This window comes from Danio rerio, chromosome 7, assembly GCF_052040795.2.
Source record: "Danio rerio strain M-AB ecotype USA chromosome 7, GRCz13ab, whole genome shotgun sequence".
Lineage (NCBI taxonomy): Eukaryota > Metazoa > Chordata > Actinopteri > Cypriniformes > Danionidae > Danio > Danio rerio.
The window spans coordinates 29,342,922-29,363,000 of NC_141027.1; the positions used below are offsets into that span (position 1 = coordinate 29,342,922).

General features: G+C 34.8%; 1 protein-coding gene across 12 annotated transcripts in view; it reads right to left on the reverse strand.

Moving 5' to 3' along the window:
• herc1 (HECT and RLD domain containing E3 ubiquitin protein ligase family member 1) overlaps positions 1 to 16,833 on the reverse strand; it is an 86,839-nt gene extending 70,006 nt beyond the window's left edge. For all 12 annotated transcript variants that reach the window (XM_087261184.1, XM_087261182.1, XM_087261181.1 and 9 more), the window contains exons 1-14: positions 16,630 to 16,833; positions 12,382 to 13,325; positions 12,197 to 12,292; positions 11,548 to 11,742; positions 8,733 to 9,044; positions 8,545 to 8,641; positions 6,683 to 6,826; positions 5,432 to 5,559; positions 5,161 to 5,305; positions 4,105 to 4,276; positions 2,719 to 2,853; positions 2,174 to 2,339; positions 1,977 to 2,102; positions 1,682 to 1,894 (exon numbers count right to left, since the gene is read on the reverse strand). In XM_087261184.1, the coding sequence (XP_087117310.1) occupies positions 1,682 to 1,894; positions 1,977 to 2,102; positions 2,174 to 2,339; positions 2,719 to 2,853; positions 4,105 to 4,276; positions 5,161 to 5,305; positions 5,432 to 5,559; positions 6,683 to 6,826; positions 8,545 to 8,641; positions 8,733 to 9,044; positions 11,548 to 11,742; positions 12,197 to 12,292; positions 12,382 to 13,296 (2,844 nt within the window). In that variant the 5' untranslated portion in view covers positions 13,297 to 13,325; positions 16,630 to 16,833. The remainder of the gene's footprint in view (positions 1 to 1,681; positions 1,895 to 1,976; positions 2,103 to 2,173; positions 2,340 to 2,718; positions 2,854 to 4,104; positions 4,277 to 5,160; positions 5,306 to 5,431; positions 5,560 to 6,682; positions 6,827 to 8,544; positions 8,642 to 8,732; positions 9,045 to 11,547; positions 11,743 to 12,196; positions 12,293 to 12,381; positions 13,326 to 16,629) is intronic.
• Between the last annotated feature and the right edge of the window lie 3,246 nt (positions 16,834 to 20,079).

Below are 20,079 nucleotides of genomic sequence, written 5' to 3' on the forward strand. Positions count from 1 at the left end.
GTTAAGATTGTCTGTCCTTGTTTTTTCCATCCATTTTCATTAGTAATAATATAATTTTCTAAATGTGGGTTTTTGAAAATGAACTTCTAAGTTAAGTGAAATATCCAGCTAAGGCTTAAATCTGAAAGTGCACCATGTTTAAAACTATTGATTCATCTATAAGAGCCGACTCACACTGGTTCGAATGAATCGCCTCTGTAACAAGTCTTTAGCCGTGTCAGCGTGACATCAATACGCAACTTAAGCCTATTTGTTGTATGCGCAGAGCCGGGAAATTTGAAACCCCCTACCCCGCCCACAAACACAGTGGAAAGAAGAAGAGGAAAACAAACACTGTAGCAGATCCCGGTTGAATTAAATCGCAATGACGCTGTGCTCTGAAGCATGAGTGAAAGTTAGTGTTATTTTCCCTCCCCAAAGATGAGGCTGTGAAGAATCAGTGGTTGAAGTATATTTTTACAAAAATACCTCAGCATTATAGCCCTAGTTTTGTGCTGTGTTCCCATCATTTTTCTGACGAGTGCTTTAGCAATCTACACGCTTACAACAGGGAATTTATCGGCCATTTGTTAAAGGAAAAATCAGAAAAGACTATATGGGACTCTGTCAGAGCTTGACAGGAACTTTACAGTACACAATTCATGGATCAGTTTCTTCCTCCATTTCACAAGTTTAAGTAAATGTGATTAAAATGGTTGCCTCCTTGTTTTCTTTAGCTTGTAATTATGTATTTAATTGTGTTTTATTACTTCTAACCACTTGCACTGCATCAGATTAACTCTTTATATTCTTATATCGTGTCTAAAACCACGTTGACAACGCGACGGATGCAACTTTGTTTACTGATTTAATGTGTTTGTGAGCTTGTAATCTACTGCTGTTTGTCGTTGCTATGACCACCATCAGCTGTTTCTACACACGTGTGGCGGTCAAGTTTTAAATTAGTTCGGCTTTTGCTACTGTGTGGATTAATATTAAATGTGTGTCACTGTTTTTTCATTATGGTTAAGAATAGAGAAATATGCTGCTGCACTCCTCCATTGGGCTCACACATACACTCTGAACTCTAACTACTTCAACACTGTTGATAAGCCGTGGTGGGCATTTATCTGTCTCACACTGAATGCAGTCAACCAATCACAACGGACTAGGCCATCGGAACAATCAGCACAGATTAGCATCGTGCTAAGAAGGGGTTTGAAAAGAAATTAATCACTGAACGAATAATGGGAGTCATTAAAATAATTCTGGTAAAAAATGGCATATTATAAGACAATAAACATGTTGTTTGACCTTGCATGCATATCAGCCTGTTGTTGGAGACCCCGAATTCCAAAATATGACCTTTTATAATGCATAATAGGGGCTCTTTAATTAAGTTTTGAAATGATAGTTCACCAAAAACTAAACAAATTTACATTCCTTATTTACTCTCAATTTTCCCACCCTTTATTCATCCACATCCATAATAGTGGGAAAAGGTAAATCGCTACCAGATTCCAACATTCTTCAAAATATATCCTTTTGTGTTCAACAAAAAAAAAACTAATTTTTCTTCTTGGAACGAGTGGTGAATTTTCATTTTTGGAGGAACTTTCCCCTTAAAGAAACACATTTGAGTAAATGCTTATTTAACATATACATGTAAATCATAACTAAGAAACCTCTGCCAAGAACTGACCGTGTAAAAGCCCAGGTTCCTGAGTAGAGTTTTCATGAGGATCTCTGCCAAATGTGTGTCAGGATGAGTGTCAGAGTGAGTGCCAGGCACATGTGTGGAGTCGGAGGGCTGAGCGGGAGGTTCAGAGGCATCTGGAGGACAGCTGTACCCCAGCAGAGACGCCACATGAGTGTGATCCTGCAGACTAGTGAGGATTATGTCCAGCTGCATCCTCTGTGACAAAAGAAAAATACACATTGAACTGTCCAAGACGGATGCTTTTGTAAATTAACTTCTAATCTTTATAAACAGGCACCTGTCCTTTGGAGAGGCTCTCCCAGCGATCTGGTCCTTGAGGAAGGAGTGAATGCAGTAGCTCCATTCTCTCTCTCAGAGGAGGCAGCAGCATTGTTGCTCCAACAGACAGAGTCTCAATGACAGCCTGCAAAACACAAACATAGATCAGAGAAAAATGCAGGCCACAGTAACAAATATGTGAAAAACAACACAAACCTCCTGGATTTCATCTGGCACCGACGCGTCCATCAATCGGAAAAGCAGATTGCGAAGTGGACGTGCTTGTCGGCCCAAGATGCTGGTGGCGACGCCCCCTGCCAACGCTAGAGCAAGGTGATTGGATAAGAGCCGTAGACATAGCTTTAAGAAGTTATGATGCTCCCTGTTGGCAACAACAACAAAAAAGAACACAATTTACTCCTCCAATTGAGCAAGGCAACACATTTATTATTTAATTTAATATTAATAAAATTAAATTAGCAGCAGCAATTCTCAAGTGATATTTAATGTGCTGAAAAAACCTAATAGGCCCCAATTATCTAAGTTTTAGTCATGTCAGGTGACATATTGAATTATATGCAGATAAAAAATTAGCTGTGAGGGATATACATACATCTTTACAACCTGAAGGACCGTATAAGCCTCCCACATCATCTCAATTGAACTTTATTAAGCTTAAGTCCTGAAAGACGTGTCACCAACTGAACATTAAATATGCTGCTACCATGACTAAAGCCAATGGTGGTTAGCAGAATACACACTTGGAAGATGGAAAAGGCAGAGGTGGGATCTCATTGTTGATGCCGTCACAGTATCGTTCCAGAAACGAGCGGAGGTGAGAGAAAGTGCTTTCTTCCAGGTCCACACAGTACGGCCGATGCCAAGCTACCACTTGCCTGTAAAAACATACACAAGATTCTAGGCTGCAAAAACTAATTGATAAAATTAATAATCAAATGGGTCAATGAATGCTATCGATTAGTTGGGCTGCTCACACACAGTCAATCAAGGGAACAGAACTTATTGTTGGGACACAGGGTTAGAAGGTAACCAGCTCACCTAATGTTTACTCTTGTAATGTTTATGTTATTTGGTAATTAATAACCCACACATTTTCAAAGCAGAATAAAGTTATCTGACTTCAGCATTGTTTTTCAGATAAACAAAAATGTTCAATTAGCATGTTTCTTAAATATTTACAAACATATTATGCTATTTTTATGAATCAGAAGAGTAAAAAAAACTTAAGTACAGCACCTTTAAATGCCTCTAAGAAGACAGTAACCTGCCTGCTATGCAAGACTAAGGCTATGCTTTTGTGGCATGGAAGTAGCCTACCACAATAATCTTCATTGTGTCAAAATGCTATAATTTAGCAAATTACTATAGCAAAACGCAAATGCTTTTGTTTATGCTGTTTGCTAACTACGGGACATTCGTGTAAGATCAGTTCAGCTGTGACTTGCGAGCATCACATTGAGTAATCATCTCAAAAGCTGTAGTGATAATTAATTAAATGGCGCTACTTAAGAGCTACACATTGTACGTTTACCCATTTCATCTGATTTCTACCTTTCTTGTTTTAAAAAATAAATATTTGTTGTTTATTTATCATTTACAATTTGGATATTTCTACAAATTCTGCTGCTTAATATCTGATTGTTAGCAAGTTTATGTCCTGGTTTCATAATGTGAATGTAATAGAAGTGCAAAACTTGCTTTGCTTTTTATTTATTTATATTTTGGATATTTAAAGAAGTTTTACTGTATTAAAACAAACTTAGTTTTTCATTTAAAGTTTCAAATGTCAAAATTAAAGCTCAATAAACTCTGTATGCAGCTTTTGTATTTTTTTTAAATGTATACTTTTATACATCCATTTGTTTTATCGGATTAATCAAAAAAAATAAAAAATCACTATCACTATCAAAAAATTCATTACTTACCGCCCTAGTTAAGTCATACTTCGTATTTTCATAGCACTTTATGCAATATAATATACAGCTACCCAGAAAAAAAAATCAGTTGAGCAAATTTTAATTAAATTTTATTTTTACCAAGAAACCCATGACAAAGTGACAAAATTAAAAAATATTCATAAGAAATCAGACACAGTCGTGGGGAAAGGGTTCAACAGAACTGCTAACCTGTCTCTTGGGAGGGCAGTCCAAGCCAGACTGTGGGAGGTGCCAGCAGAGATCTGCTGAATGGCCACTCCATCTAAACCAATCACCTTTTTAGGTTTGGTGATAGGGCCGGTGGAATTCCCTTGACCGCACTGACCCATGGAGTTATTTCCCCAGGCATAAACTTCATTGTCTGCAACAGAAATATACACATGAACATTTTCAAATGCAAGCGCAACTATTCAACATTTGAGAAACTAGAATGAACTCAAAAGCACAGGACATTTTTTGTCCATACACATAAATGGCAAACGTTCAGTACACCGCGTCAAATTGTCTGTGACATCATTAGTGAGGCCCCCTCGCTTCACCTTATCTGAGTCTGAGTCAGCACATACCCTTCTGCTACTAATCTGACCCCGCTCTCTCTCTCTCTCTCTCTCTGCTATCTCCATATACAGTTCAACTCTTACAGTACTGCCCAAAAAGCAGCACTCACAAAACCAACAGCACCTAATCTCTAGCCTTTGATTATTGACTTTACAGTAGATATCTTTAAAGTGCAGAAAAAGCTGGAAAAAATGAAGAATTTATAAGGATGCAACATACAAACCTACATGTAATAATCTATTTTAAAAATGTATGTTTTGAAAGCATTGACTGCAAATGTCTACTTTAATGTTTCAAATAATATTTGTGAAAATAAAAAAAAAAAGGTCAAAAAAAGTATTCATTCGAATTTAGCATAACCTCTATACATACATGTAAAAAATTCAACCCGTTCTTATTAATACTTTTAATTAAATCATACAATGTAATTCACTGGAAAATATAAGATTCCATGGGATTTTTCATTTAAAAATAAATAAAACCGGCAAAATTTCTAAATAAAATTCAATTAGTCACCTAGCCCCATACTGGAACATCTTGATCTCTTGTTGCAATATTGAGCAATGTTATTATTTTACCAACTACTTAAGAATTTGCGTCTTTGGCACTGATAAGAAAAAACAGATGCAGGTCACGGTAGCATGACCAGGGCCCTCAGAGGGTTAAAAAACCTTAAGTGATTCTTACCATGTGATAAAGCGAGGCAGTGACTGTCTCCTATAGAGATGTCCACCACTCTGGTTGTGGCAAGTTCCTCAATCAGTTTTGGCCTTAAAGCTGTGGCCTCCGATGAACCACAGCCAAGACACGCACCACAGCCCCAAGCGTACACCTGCACAACAGTATCATAAATAATGGCGTTTATAATGAATACACACAGTACTGAACTCCTGACTGCCTCACTTTCTACAATCCATCATCAAAGCATAATAAACTACAAGTTAGTAATGCGTCATACCTGACCAGTAGAGGTGAGAGCCAGAGATGACTGACTGCCAGCACACACTTTGCGTATGAACATTCCCTGCAGAGCCTCTACCACCTTGGGTTTATACACTCGATTGGTGTCACCATGACCCAGTTTCCCTACAGAGAAGCAACTTTATAATTATAATATGTTGGCAAAGCAGATATGGTAATTCAAGAAGGGTTTTGATAGCAAAAGGCGAATTATAACATAATCTAACAATATAACTTAATATTATATAACAATATAATGTATAACGTAATAAAATATAACGTAATATAATATAATATAAAAGTAAAATAGTATAACGTAATATAATATAATATAAAAGTAAAATAGTATAACGTAATATAATATAATGCAATATAATATAACGTAGTATAGTATAATACAATATAGCATAATGTAATATAACGTAATAATATAACGTAGTATAGTATAACGTAATATAGTATAACATAATATAACTTAATATAATATAACGTAACATAACGCAATTTAGCATACCGTAATATAATATAACATAATACAATAAAACTGTAACATAGTATAACTTAATATAATATTGCATAATATAAAATAATATAATACAACAAAATAGAACATAACGTAATATGGTATAACATAATATAATGTAATGTAATATGATGCAAAGTAATATAATGTAACGTAATATAGTAATGTATTATAGTATAACGTAATATAATGTAACTTAATGACGTAATATAGCATAATATAACATAACGTAATATATAATATAATATAACATAATATAACATAATACAATATAACTTAATATAGTATAACGTAATAATATAATGTAATGTAATATAATATTATATTGTAATAAAATATAACATAGTATAACGTAATATAATATAACATAGCATAATATAACATGATACAACAAAATATAATACATTGTAATATAGTATAACATTTTATAATGTAACAAAATATATTTTAACAATATAATGTATCGTAACGTAATATAGTTTAGCGCAATATAGTGTAACATAATATAATGTAACAATGTAAAGTAACGTAATATAGTATAACGTAATATTGTAACAATATAGATTATCTTAATATAGTATAACGCAATATAATGTAATGTAATATAATGTAACGTAATATAATATAATATAATGTAATATAAAATAGCGTAATATAGAATAACGTAATGCAGTATAACGCTATATAATATAATATAATATAATATAATATAAATACTTTCCTCACCATTGTCTCCACCTCCAAAGGACCAAACTGTGCGTCCATCTTTGGACAGAGCAATGGTGTGGGAGCTTCCACAGGACACCTCACCCACATTACTGATGTCTTTAACTAGTGTGGGAATGTTCCTGCTGTTGCTGTCACCATGACCTATAATTGCAGACATATGCAATCAATGAAGAGATACATCATTTAAAAAAAATCCTAAGGAAAAAAACTAGTTTTTGGTAGGGATGGTTGAATGAGACACTGAATAGGGGCAATCACTTTGCTCGCGTAACAGTAGCTCCAAACACTGACTATACAATGGTTGCAACAAAAAGACTATCACCCATGTGAATCGCGTGAGTAAACTGTACAAATAGAAGTTGCACCGCATCTGTATGTATTTTAGCTGCTGTGACGCAAGCGCACTGATCACTCATGCTACAACATTCATCTCCTCACGTGTTGTAGCTGCAGTATGTATAACTCAGGATGTATGTTTTATGTGCATTTGCCTCTGCTTGTAAACTCATAAACAAACACTTGCGAAGAGTTCTTGAGATTGGCCAGATCAGGGACTACCGATCGAGTCACTAAATGTGATTATCAGCCGATACCAGTCTCCGGCCAATCGATAAGAGCATCCCTAGTTTTTGGACATGCTTATAAAGAGATAGTTCACTCAAAAGTTTGAAATCTGTCATCATTTACTCTCCCTTCACTTGCTCCAAAACCTTTATGAGTTACTTTTTTTCTGTTAAATACAAAAAAAGTTATTTTGAAGAAAGCTGAAAACCTGTAACTATCGACTTTCATTGTATTTGTTTTTTCTACAATGTCAATGGTTAAAGGTTTTCAGCTTTTTTCAAAGGATCTCCTTTATTGTTCAACAGAATAAAGAAACTTAAAGATTTGGAACCACTTAAGGGTAAGAAAATTTGAACTTGGGTTGAACTATCCCTTTAAGGCTCAGAAAATACAAAATTCATATATAAATTTTTTTTATTACTCTTTGACGTAAGATATACATTCTGAATATATAACTATTTAAAAAAAAATTGTGTGTTTTTTTGGTACGAGGTATTAATGGATGGACTATCTTTAAGAGTCAAAATTTTTATTTATATTATAGATAGAAAATTATCTACAAAATTATAGCTAGGACTTCCCCAAGTAATACTCCAAATCTCAGAATAGCAATTCATGAGCTCTTAAGGGCCAAGGTGTTTTTTTTTTTTTTTTTTTTTTTTTTTTTTTAGGGGTTTCAGCTTTATTTAATTGGACAGTAGAGAATTGACAAGAAAGCATGGGAGTAGAGATAGGGGAAGGATCTGCATAGGACAAGGCGGAATCAAACTTGGGTCGCCGCGAGCACCGGAGTGCATGTGTTGACGCACTAACCACTACATCACCGGCGAGGCCCAAGGTGTTTTTTTACATGCATTTTTTATTTCTCTTTGCTATTTGGGCTTATGGAACCTAATTATGGTAAAAACCTAAGTATCATCTTTTGATATGATGTATTTTTAGAGAAAAATGATGTCCATATGTGGACTCGCGGTTCGAATTTACATAAAACACTTTTTCCTGACTGCTTCATAATGCATATTTAACAGAGTTTTTTTTTTAACATGTTTTGACTATCAGAGAGAAAAAACATCATTTTCTTCCCATTTTGGACAGTTAAAAATAGTGTTTGGGACATTCCATATGCTGCAAAACAGTTGCAGGATGACACTGCATGTCTGTAACTAAATATAAAACATTCAAATAGCCACTTAAGAGCTAAAATGTGCTATACACGTATGTGGCCACTAAGCCCTAGGAGGTTAATATACATTTAAATATCTTAAACTAAAGTATATGGACAAAGAGAAATATACCTAATCGCCCAAAGTCACCCTCTCCCCAGGTGTAGAGCTCTCCATCCTCACTGACAGCAGCACTGTGTCTGTAGCCTGCAGAAACACAAACCACCACCTACAAACACACAGCAGAACACATTAATCAAATAAAACACACAGATCTGCTCTGAGAGCCCAAAAAAGTAATGTGAAGCATTACTGCATACCTTTCCTTGTAGAGGCCCCTGGATCAGTTTGGGGTATTTCTGAGTAGAGCTGTTTCCGTGACCCAGTTTGCCATAGTCTCCATCGCCCCAGCTGAACACCTCACCCTCACTAGTGAACGCTAATGTGTGGCCGTCTGAGCCTTTGGATGATGAAACTTTCTTAATGGCGCGGTGAGGTTCGAAGGTCAGCTTCTTAAGAGTGGACTGGTTGTTTGAGTCTCCCAGTCCGAGGCGACCATAACTGCCCTTTCCACATGCTCGAACTGACCCATCAGAGGAGATTACGAACGTGCAGTACTGGCCGGCTTCAATCTGAAAAACAGGAGGTCAGAAAATGTCCATTCCTGGCATGAATAAGTATACTATTGTTTTATAAATAACTATCCTGTTTAACCTCACCAGTCACAATGTCTATTTATTTATTTCTGGAAGCTTGTTGTTGGCTTTGGGTATGAAATTAAACGTTTAAAGGCTAAGTTTGTCATGTTCAAGATTGAAAATCTATTGCTGATGAGAGACAAGAATGATGCGGCACACAACGGCTTTATTTTGCCACAGTAGAAAAACTCCGATCATGAGCCTGTGGGCAAGAAGCAGCACTGATTTATCATAATAAACATAATACACAAAGTTTTTACTATATTTCTGCTTTGTGCAGTCTCATAAAATGCAAAACACAGAAAACCATCTTTGGTATTTCCCTGTTTTCTATAAAAACAAAGCAGAAATCAAGGGTATGTGACACTAGTTAAAGTTGCTTATTTCTCTAAATTTCTACATTCCTTGAAACAATGTAATACACAAGTCAGCAAAATAAATAACACTGTTCTATTGGTTTTTAAACATTTTAATGCAAACATCTGACATATTGGGCCTATAAATGAAATAATAGATTATTTTAAAATCAAAATGCATCAATATCGCATGACCAAATCAGTTTATACTTAATAATTATTATGAACGGTAGTGTAACATATCATGTAATCTCAATTGAAAACAATTATATTGCAATGCAACCTGACGGGTTCAGCTTAATTTCTATCATTTTAGATGAATGGCCATGTGATGCAGGTCATTGTTACAACATCAAAACCCATCCCTGCAAAGGTGAAACAAATGATGACGGAAAAGTCAAAAAGAGTGAATTTTGCGAAGTGGGAAAATGTACAGCAAGCTGACAAGGAAAATGACGTGGTCCCTCGCTACATTGAAACTCATGAAAAATGAAAGGGATGTTCTTGGCTGGTGGAAGATAAACAAACAATCCTACCCAAAACTTGGAAAATTAATCAGATCAGTAGTACTATGCATCGCGGCTAGAAGCAGCAGCAGTGAAAGGATCACCCTAAAGCCATCTACAGTGGATTCAATAATGCTCCTCGCAAAAAACACGTTTGCAAAGCCAAATCTTGGAGAGTAAAGAATTTTTAAATTATAACTAAATATTGTTCAATCATAAATGCATATTGTAGACAGAGTATATAAGCTAATATTGGCATTATTCTTTAATTATACACTGTAAAAATCTAAAATGCTGTTTTGGTCAATCTGAAATGCTTTTTTTTTTTTTTTTTTTTTTGGCAGGGACAGTGTACATTAATTAGCATTTCTGCAATTGCACCAGAATTAGAAAGAAGGCTATTTTTCATCTGTTGTCCCTGAACAATCTACAAAAAACAATACAAGAATAATACAATCTATCAAACATAGTTAAAAAGTACTAAAAAAGACAAGGTTATGTAGATGTTAATAAGAAATGAATATTTACAAATTAAACTAAAACACCAATAGAGAGTAATAGAGATGAAAATAGTTGACACATTTAAACAACAAATCATTAAGATGGTAGGTATAAATGGAAACATGCTAGGTTAATTCTAATAGGAATGATGACACATCTGCTTCTCTATAAACCATGTTTTTAACCGTTTTTTAGCCTTAACTGTTTCAATATTAGTATTGTTATATTATTAGTGACCTCCAGAATCAACAGCGTCTGTGCTCCATGTCTCACCCCTTTAAACATCACCGCGCGTTCACTGCATGTCAGGATTGCCATCTGAGGCACAAGTCATTTATTAAATGGAGAAAAGATTCACTCAGCTGTATTACTGTTGATATTTGGCACCAGTTAATCAGGAATAGATTACTTTGTTCTCTTTGACTCGTTGGATGAAAACGCTGCTTTATTGCAAGTCTTTGTGCAAAACTGGAATATCGCATAAAAGTTCATTTACATTTTTGAAAACATAGCCACAGTCGACTTAAGGCTGGATTGTGAAGAGAAGTGGCGAAACAAATCCTGCAGAGCCTTTATCTTAATTTCGTTATTGCCAAATACAGTCATAATTTAGAATTTATTTTAATTTGGTAAGAAAGCCTTATTTTTATTGGTGTGTTGGCCAATTTAACTGCTAAGTGTATGTACCTTGGCCTATTTAGAGTGCTGAGACGTTATCATGTTACAGAAGACTTATTTTATTTCTTTGTTCCAACTTCTAAGTGGCATATACATTTGTTATGAATAAATTATGTTAAAACACATATAAACGACTTATTCTTGAAAAAAGGTGAAAGAGCTGTGTGCATGTTCACATCTTAATAATGTCTGGCTGTAAACGGGTTCAGGCTTTTAAAAAGCTGTCAATCAAAATGTACTTGTTGGGCTCAGGCCTAGCTTTTATGGCCCGTTTACAGCTATAATGCAATTCTGACTATGCTATGCAAGACATAAAAAGCATAAAACCGAATTCAACTAACGTAAAAATCAAAGGAAGAATGAAAAAAATAAGAATAATCTGAGGATGCTTTCTACCGTTTGTGCATCACTGAAGCTGGGAGCAAGTTTGGGCTGGAGGATCTTCTCTTGAGTTCCCTCTACAAGCTGATGGCTGCTGTTGCTGCCCCACACATAGACCTCGCAGGTCTCAGATACCATGGCTGCTTCACCTGCCTGGATGCTATCCGGACTCGCACATGTTCTTGAGTAGTCTGAGGCCATGCGGCACACCTGTGACATCAGGACAACTGATTAATTAAAATAAAAACTGGTATGATTTATCATTCAAACAATCTATTTTTTTGATACAGCAAAATAGACTGGAAAACTGGATTCAGGAGAACAAAAGAATTGCTCACAACAGTAATAAAAAGATAATGAAGTGAAAGGAAAACATCTGACAATTGTTTTAGAATGCAAGGCAAATTTTAAAGAAAAAGTTAAGAATTCAGAAAATTTGAAAATAATTAAGATAACTTTAAAATTCTCTCATTATTTAGATTTGCTAGATTAATTAAGAAGTGGGTTTCAGCAAAATGTAAATGTTCATTTTACTTTATATCCTAATGTTTTTTCAGGATATACAGAATGTTAGTTTCTGTTTCTTTCACTTTAAATGGTACTTTTTACAGTAAAAATAAAATTGTTTTTATACAGTTGTTTTACATATTTATAACCATGTTACCTCCTCAAACAGGCAAAGTGCAGCTTCATATAAGGAACAAAGGCCATCAGCAGTGCGGGTCGGTTCTCTCCACTGGCTCCGGTCAGCAGAAGAACCCTAAAATCACCACACAACCAGTCGTTTAACAATATCATTTGTGAAAGCAGATTGGTTTCTGTGTTTGAGAGTTTCAATCAGCACCATACCAGTGATCGTCTCATCTGCATCAGAATGTTCATGAAGCAGTCGTATCCCATCAGCCCCTCCTGGCTCTGCTCCAGACTGCTGACTCCCGCTGATGCGGCGAGGGCCATCTCAACCCACTCCAGCAGGTACCTCAGAGACCCTCGTTGCGCCGCCAAGCCTAACAGAAGCTCACACGCTAACCTTCGTCCCACCACATCAGCCCCAGAGTTCCGCATGGTCACTCCTTTCAGAAACGAAGTGACCTGAGCCAAGCAGTCCAAACCCATGGGAGGGATCTTACTCTCGTTGGCCAAAGACAGCGGCGGAAGCGAACCCACTACTTCGATGGCTGTGGTGATGACATCATTGCAAAGGTTGATCCCAGGACCGGCCGGAGGAAGCGTCCAGCTTTGCCGGAGCAAAGCAAAAAGCAAGCTTAGACCCGTCCGAACACCCATTTCAATAAGAGCATCTGTGCTAGATCGCGGCCGCTCGCTTACCGCTTGCAAGTCCGCAGAACCCATAGTATTTTCGGTCGAGTGCTGCTGCTGTTTGACTTTGCCCTTGTCATGGTATTTGTTAGAAAGTGCATAAAAAACCCGCTGCAGGACCAGCAGCCGCTTGCGAAGGGCAGTGGCAAACGGCGAGTCTGAGCACACCGTCTTGGCCAGAGCGAGTTGACTGGCCAGCAGGGCGTCCAGATAATGCTCCTGTTCATCACTAGACAGACACTCTCGCTCAAAGTCCGGCAGCTGAGGGCCCTTCAGACAGAGCACTTGCTGAGGGAGGACCACCACCTCCTTATTGGTCAGCAATTTCCCATAGAGCAGCGCCACGCCCTCACGGGTGGAGATGGACTCACTGTCCTCGGAGATCCAGGAGCTGTTGAGGTGCTCCAGCCATTTGAGTTTTACTGGAGGTATCATCGCAGCCATGGTGCCACCTTACACCCTCCACGTCACATCTGAGAGATAAAGAGGAACAGTGAATACACAATAAATGTGATATATAAATGATCACTGCTTGCCAAGTGAATCTAGAGGTGTATGAAAGTATTAAAACCTGCTCGGACTAAACTACTCAACAGGTTCTTCCCACAGGTTGTTAAAGCCCTCAACTCCAGTCAATTTACCCCCTTTTGAAATCTCATCCACACCAACTGCCCTCTCCATGCATTCCTAAGTATGTCCCATACAGGTGTGTGTGCTTTGGTACAATACATCCCTTTTGCACAATATTCAGCTTTAATACCTCTCCTGCACAATATCCTGCACAACATTGTTTAGTCTCATGTAAAAGTACTTGTATAGCCTGCCTTATGTGTACAGTTGAGTATCTTTTAGTATATATTAGTTATGAATATGTTTTTCTTAATTAGCTCTTATGTCCAGTGTTGTGTTTGTAAATATGGTTAATTAATGTAGCATCGTTATCCTGCAAGACACGACATTTTGTAGTGTCTTCCGCTTGCCGCTGTATGTGAGCATAGTAATAAACAAGGGTGAAGGGTTAAGAGGCAGGACAAGAGCTGTAACTGGCAAAATATTGCATGGCTATCAGCCAATCAGATTAAAAAACCAGACAGAACTGTTGTATAAATATACAATATATATAAAATAATGATAAATCAATATATAAATGTGTGTGTGTGTGTGTATATATATATATATATATATATATATATATATATATATATATATATACACATATAGATATATATATATATATATATATATATATATATATATATATATATATATATACAATATAATATTTTATATTACATAATATTTATTATTTAAAAAAATTACTAACCCTAATCTATTGAATAGTGTACAATATCAACAGATAGGGATTCTTTTTTTTTCTCATCTTTACCGTCTGAAAATAATCATGTTACAGATTTTTCGCTAAATAAATTGTTAAATTAATGTTAACAATCTCATTTAAATTCCAAGAGAAACAAGTATTCCTTGCTCAACTGAAACTAAACCGGGCATTTCCTGTTGAAATAGTCATAAAACATTTACAGTTCACTTGACAATTGTTGACGATCTACCTCTCCGCATACTGACTTAACCATCGCAAATAATAATGCAAAATCATGAAATAGTCATTCAGCCTAAAACCATTTTGATTCTGAGAAATAGACTTGAAGAGAACTGCCCCATTCAGAGGGTTCATCAAGTGTAGATCAGGCAGTGATGACACATACTTGTCAGCTTGCCAATGTACCTACTGACGCCTGGAAACCGTACAGCAAAATGACAGCCTTTTGCTGCTCAGCCTGAACACACACATGTAGAAAGGTAGGTCTTAGGTCAAACCACTGATTATTAACTTATTCATCTAGTCAGCCAAATTCCCATAAGTAGGCCAACGTTGCACTTTTTGTGGATCAGAATTTCATCTTCTTAAACTATGATCTGCAGAATCTTACAAGAAATTTGCCCAAACGTATGATAGTATTAATTTATGATGCCAACAAATGTTTTTTTTGCAATTATTTCTGAAGCTTTTATAAGCATGATATTGAAAAAAGCAGCAAGAAAGGGTTATTTTTACAGTATAATAAAAAACAACAACTCTATGTCTGTGTATTGCATTATTGTATGAAAACATCTAGAGCAAAAACGAAACTGAAAAAAATGATAAAGGTCAAAAGTTAACATAACAATAAGGTCACATTAGTAGATATTAGTTAATATGCATTAACATGCAGTAAGATATAGAGCTCTACATATGCTTGAGATGTAAAAGATGGTTTAAAAGTCAGAAGCATTCAGTTGTACAGTATTTTTGATTTCAAAGAGTTATTAAATATCTACAATACCTACAATATCAATCATCTGTTTAGTTTAATAAACTAAAATTACAAAATGGAACCCTATTGTAAAGCAATAACAAACTAAATCTGAACATTTTCACTCTACGTATAAATTGGAGAGCAGAACAATGAAATTGTTTCAAATTAAAGCCTAATAAGTCTTTAAGCATTTGGTGCTGTGATGAACATGACTGTTAATATATTAGTTTGAGCATTCCTAAAAACTAAATAATTATTCACGGTTTTGAATTGCTCACAGAATATCAATATCATGCATGTTCATCATCAACATATAGTGTGCTTCTGAATATTGCCTGAGATCTGACAGATGAATTTAATAGTAATATTTATTGCATACAAAGTACACCACTCCAGTCATGTACCTCCTTTATCATGTTTAAATTCTATCATAATTACATGAGTAAGACTGATTGACAGACCATAGCCTATATTGGCAGCAGTTTTGCTGTAGATGCACAGCATGCAGACAGAATACGAGTAAACATATTTCTATAATAACCGGGCTTCATATTATCAGGAGTAAAAGTCTTGCAAGATTTTCCAGCCTGTTATTCCACATAACACAACTCGTCTATTAAGTTACAGGTTGTCGGTTAATGCTTTAGTGCAAATGTTATATTAACCAATTCCTCGGCTCTATAATGGTGACATCCTGATCCTGCAAACAAGCATTTTAATTGCCAGTGAAAACTAGGGTGATTTTTCCACCCACCTGTTTGAATTACGATGACTAAAGGTGTTGGTTTTGACAGTCTTGCGGTTTGCTTATTCATTCAGCTGGCTAACCTATAGTTTCACATAGCATAGCCAACCTTGCGTAAAATGTATTCTCCACCAATATGTCTGCTTAAATGTGTTCAGTACACTTGTTTCGTATTTATCACATCTATAAAAAAGCAGCGCGTTGCTTTGATAACGTCTGCAAGTGAAACGGAACTTATCGGTGTTAGCTTGTTAGCATGGGAGCAGGCTAACAGCTCAGTATACGACAGCAAGCTAAGCTAACTCAGTCCACTACATTAAAATGATTCACTAACAATACACATACGGCTTTGCCTACATTAAATTAAACCATATATATAGGTTTAATTAAAGCAGCGGACTGTCTTGAAAGTGCTAGACTTTATAGCACGGCTAGCTTGTCGCATTAGCCAGGCTGTGGAGCCGCTTGTCTGTGGTTGCCAGGCTGTGATCAACTCCCCTCACTTCATATGAGTCAGCTCAGCTTACTTGACATTAAAATCATGCACCCAAACAAAAAAAAAAAACATCTTCCTAGCGTACAACACATGCATTTGCCACATAAACTGTCAACGAGATGCAAGGTCGGAAGATTACACATACTGTCACATTTGAAACGGCTTAATTCTGCTGTCTGTTGTGGAAATAAAAGAACTGAAAAGGTGAGGCTGGAGCTTACCATAAACTGCCAAAGGCCTATTCAATGCATGAACGAAAGTGGCTCTCATGGTCATAAATGATCCTTTGGCACCTGCATGTGCCGGTGCATGATAGAAAAGTCTGGTAGTCGCTGGTTTGAGGATCTGAATAATAGAGAGTTGGGAGTGAGGAGAGCAGTGCTCAATCCCTCACGACTCTCTGCTGCTGCTGCTGCTGTGAAATTAGCAGCAGACTCACTCAGTGCTCAGTTCAGTCCCTCCCTACCATTCATTACCCGCTGCACAGAACAACAGCTCCACAACCTCAGCGACTACACATGTGCATTGTGCCTGGCTTTTTTTGAAAAATAATACACACACAAAAAAAAAATTATATATATATATATATATATATATATATATATATATATATATATATATATATATATATATATACAGAATTTTTTTTTGATTTATAGATTTTCAGCATCAAATCTTTAGGTTTAAAATTTCTTTATATTAGAAAAAGAAACAAAATGTTATTTAAACAATTACACCATTTTAAGTCATCAATGTATGGAAAATTACCATAACTACACTACTGCTTATCCATACAGCCATGAACAGAAAGGGGCTTTATTTTGAGGTAAAAATTTAAAAAAATATTTTTTCTACCATTCAAAATACAATAATGTATTCAGAACAATAAAATATAGGATGAAAATGACATAAAAGATAATAAATAATTAAAATAATTAATTAATAAATATAGTAAAATATTAAATGATGATTGTCCCCTGGATTTGTGTCACTGGTGTAACAGTTTAGCAAATATCTATTGTTGTGGAGTAAAATCATAACTTGACTTTCGTCTTCCCATTTCCTGAAGATCTACATTATGAAGAAAAACCCATCGTCACTAACACTAACCTACACTTTCCTAACTCCAATAAATAGTCAAGACAATGTTAGTAATGTTTGTTTAGTTTGTAAGGTAAAGTTTTTTTTATCCAATATATTTTTGTTTATTGTTATTATTTGTGATTTCCTTAATGGAAACTTTTCATTTCTGAAAAGGTTTTTATAGTGGAAAAAGGTTTCTTTAGGTTATTGGAATGAAAATTTATTTCTTTCACAAAAATTTTTTTTGGAGAACCAAAATGATCATAAATGACTTCCTGGCACTTTATTTTAGAAGTGTACCATCTTAAAGAAAATGGGAGGCGGAACTGGAGATATTATCAAAAGACATGTTGCAATCTGTTTTAGATAATATTAACTCATCTTCAATTTGTTTAAAACAGAGTTTTACAATTTAAAGTAGTACACAGATTACATTGGTCCACAGTGAAACTAGCTAAATTTGAATCCAATAATTCTGACAGATAAAATATTGCGCCAGCTACGCTATCTCATATGTTTTGGGCTTGATCAAAATTAAAAGATTTCTGGCAGCTACTATTTAAATCTTTAATATAATATATATCTTTAATATTTTATCTTTGCCATGATGAGAGAAAATAACATTTTACTAGATATTTTTTAAGACACTTCTAAACAGCTTAAAGTGACATTTAACTATAGGCAGGTTAGGGTAATAAGGCAAGTTATTGTATAACGAGCTAATAATTTTGATCTTAAAATAATTTTTTTTTTTTATTATTATTAAAAACTGCTTTTATTCTAGCCGAAATAAAACCAATAAGACTTTCTCCAGAGGAAAAAATATCAGACATACTGTGAAAATTTCCATGCTCTATTAAACATCATTTAGGAAATATTTAAAAAAGAAAAACAAAACTCAAAAGGGGGCTAATAATACGGACTTTGACTGTAAATGTGATTGCCTTTGCAGCTAGAAGGTTAATATTGCACAAATGGAAGGAAAAAAAATCCTCCAACCTTTAAGCATTGGCTTATGGAACTTCTACAACATCTGATACAGATACAATACACTGTAAGAGGTTGTACTGATATGTTTTTTCTCACTTGGCAACCTGTTTTAGATCACATAAAGAAGATAGACCCTTCAGTTATTTTAGAAGAGTACACTGTAAAACCCAAAACGTTAAGGTAACTCAAACCATTTGAGGAAACCAATTGCAACAAACTATTTAAGTTCAAACTCTAATCCTAATGAGTACTGTGAACTTAATCCATTTAAGTAAACGAAGCAATTTAACATAGTAAATCCCAATAAATCGAGAGAAGTCAAACCAAGTGAGTACTGTAAAACCCAGTATGGACAACTCAAACCGTTTGAGGAAACCAATTGCAACAAAGTATTTGAGTTAAAAAAAAAACAAATCTATGAGTACTGTGGACTTACTCCATTTAAGTTGAATTAATGAGGTACACTGTAAAAATGCAGGGTTCCACACAAATCATTTATGTTGTCCCAACACAAATTGATAAAAAACAAATTGTGTATTAACATAAAGAAATTAATTTGTCCCAATGAAATCTCAAGAATTGTGTTGTTTCACCTTATTTTACATAAGTAGTTTGAACAAGCAAAACAAATATATTTCTGAGTCTATTTAATGAACTCATTACCTTCAACACTGAGTTCAAAACTCTTTTCAAATGAGTAGAATTAACTTTCAGTAATTTTTGAGTTAACTACATTCATTTCATTTGATAAGGTTGACTGTTGTGTTTTACAGTGTAGAGCCTTGTTATTTTGTTTTATAAATGTATCTTTTATTTTATTTTCCTTTTATTTTCTTTCCTTTTATATATGTTTATATATATATAAAATGTTTTATTTAATATTATTATTAACTTTTATATAAATATATTCTTAAAGAACCTAAATGAATGTGTGCGACGGGTTTTGTTTGTTTTTTGTGTCTAAAAGAAAAATTTCAAGCTACTTGTACTACATTTTATATCTACATGTTCAATAAAAACACTATTGAAAAAGTGAAAAGTGTACCATCTTATCTCAGCTTTAGTTTAAGATAAAGATAAATTGTGTTTTTAGTTCACAATCAACCTTCAATACTGACAATACAAACACATGCATCACTTACATCTACCCATTAAGTATGTTAATAAAAAAAAAAAACAGTCAAGCAATTCTATTGGTGCACAGTAAAAATGTAAACATTATAATCCAGCTAAAATGTTTTGCTTCCCAGAATGTTCTAGGAACATTGTAAATTTGCATAAAAACAATGAAACATTCTGTATACATTATTTTAAGTCATTTAAAATTAACCACCCTGCAACATTATAGGAATGGCATTTCATAACTTAAAAGAGTTCATAACCTAAAAAGAAAAGTCCTCCTATATATATATATATATATATATATATATATATATATATATATATATATTACGGTTTTCAGTAGTAGTATAAAATGTCTATAGAGTGAACAACAAAAATAATAGTTTGATAAAACTAATACCTAATCTGTAGCGCTGCACACATCCAGATAAACATTCTCCAGACCTATCTGAGTGCACACAGACATGCACATGCAC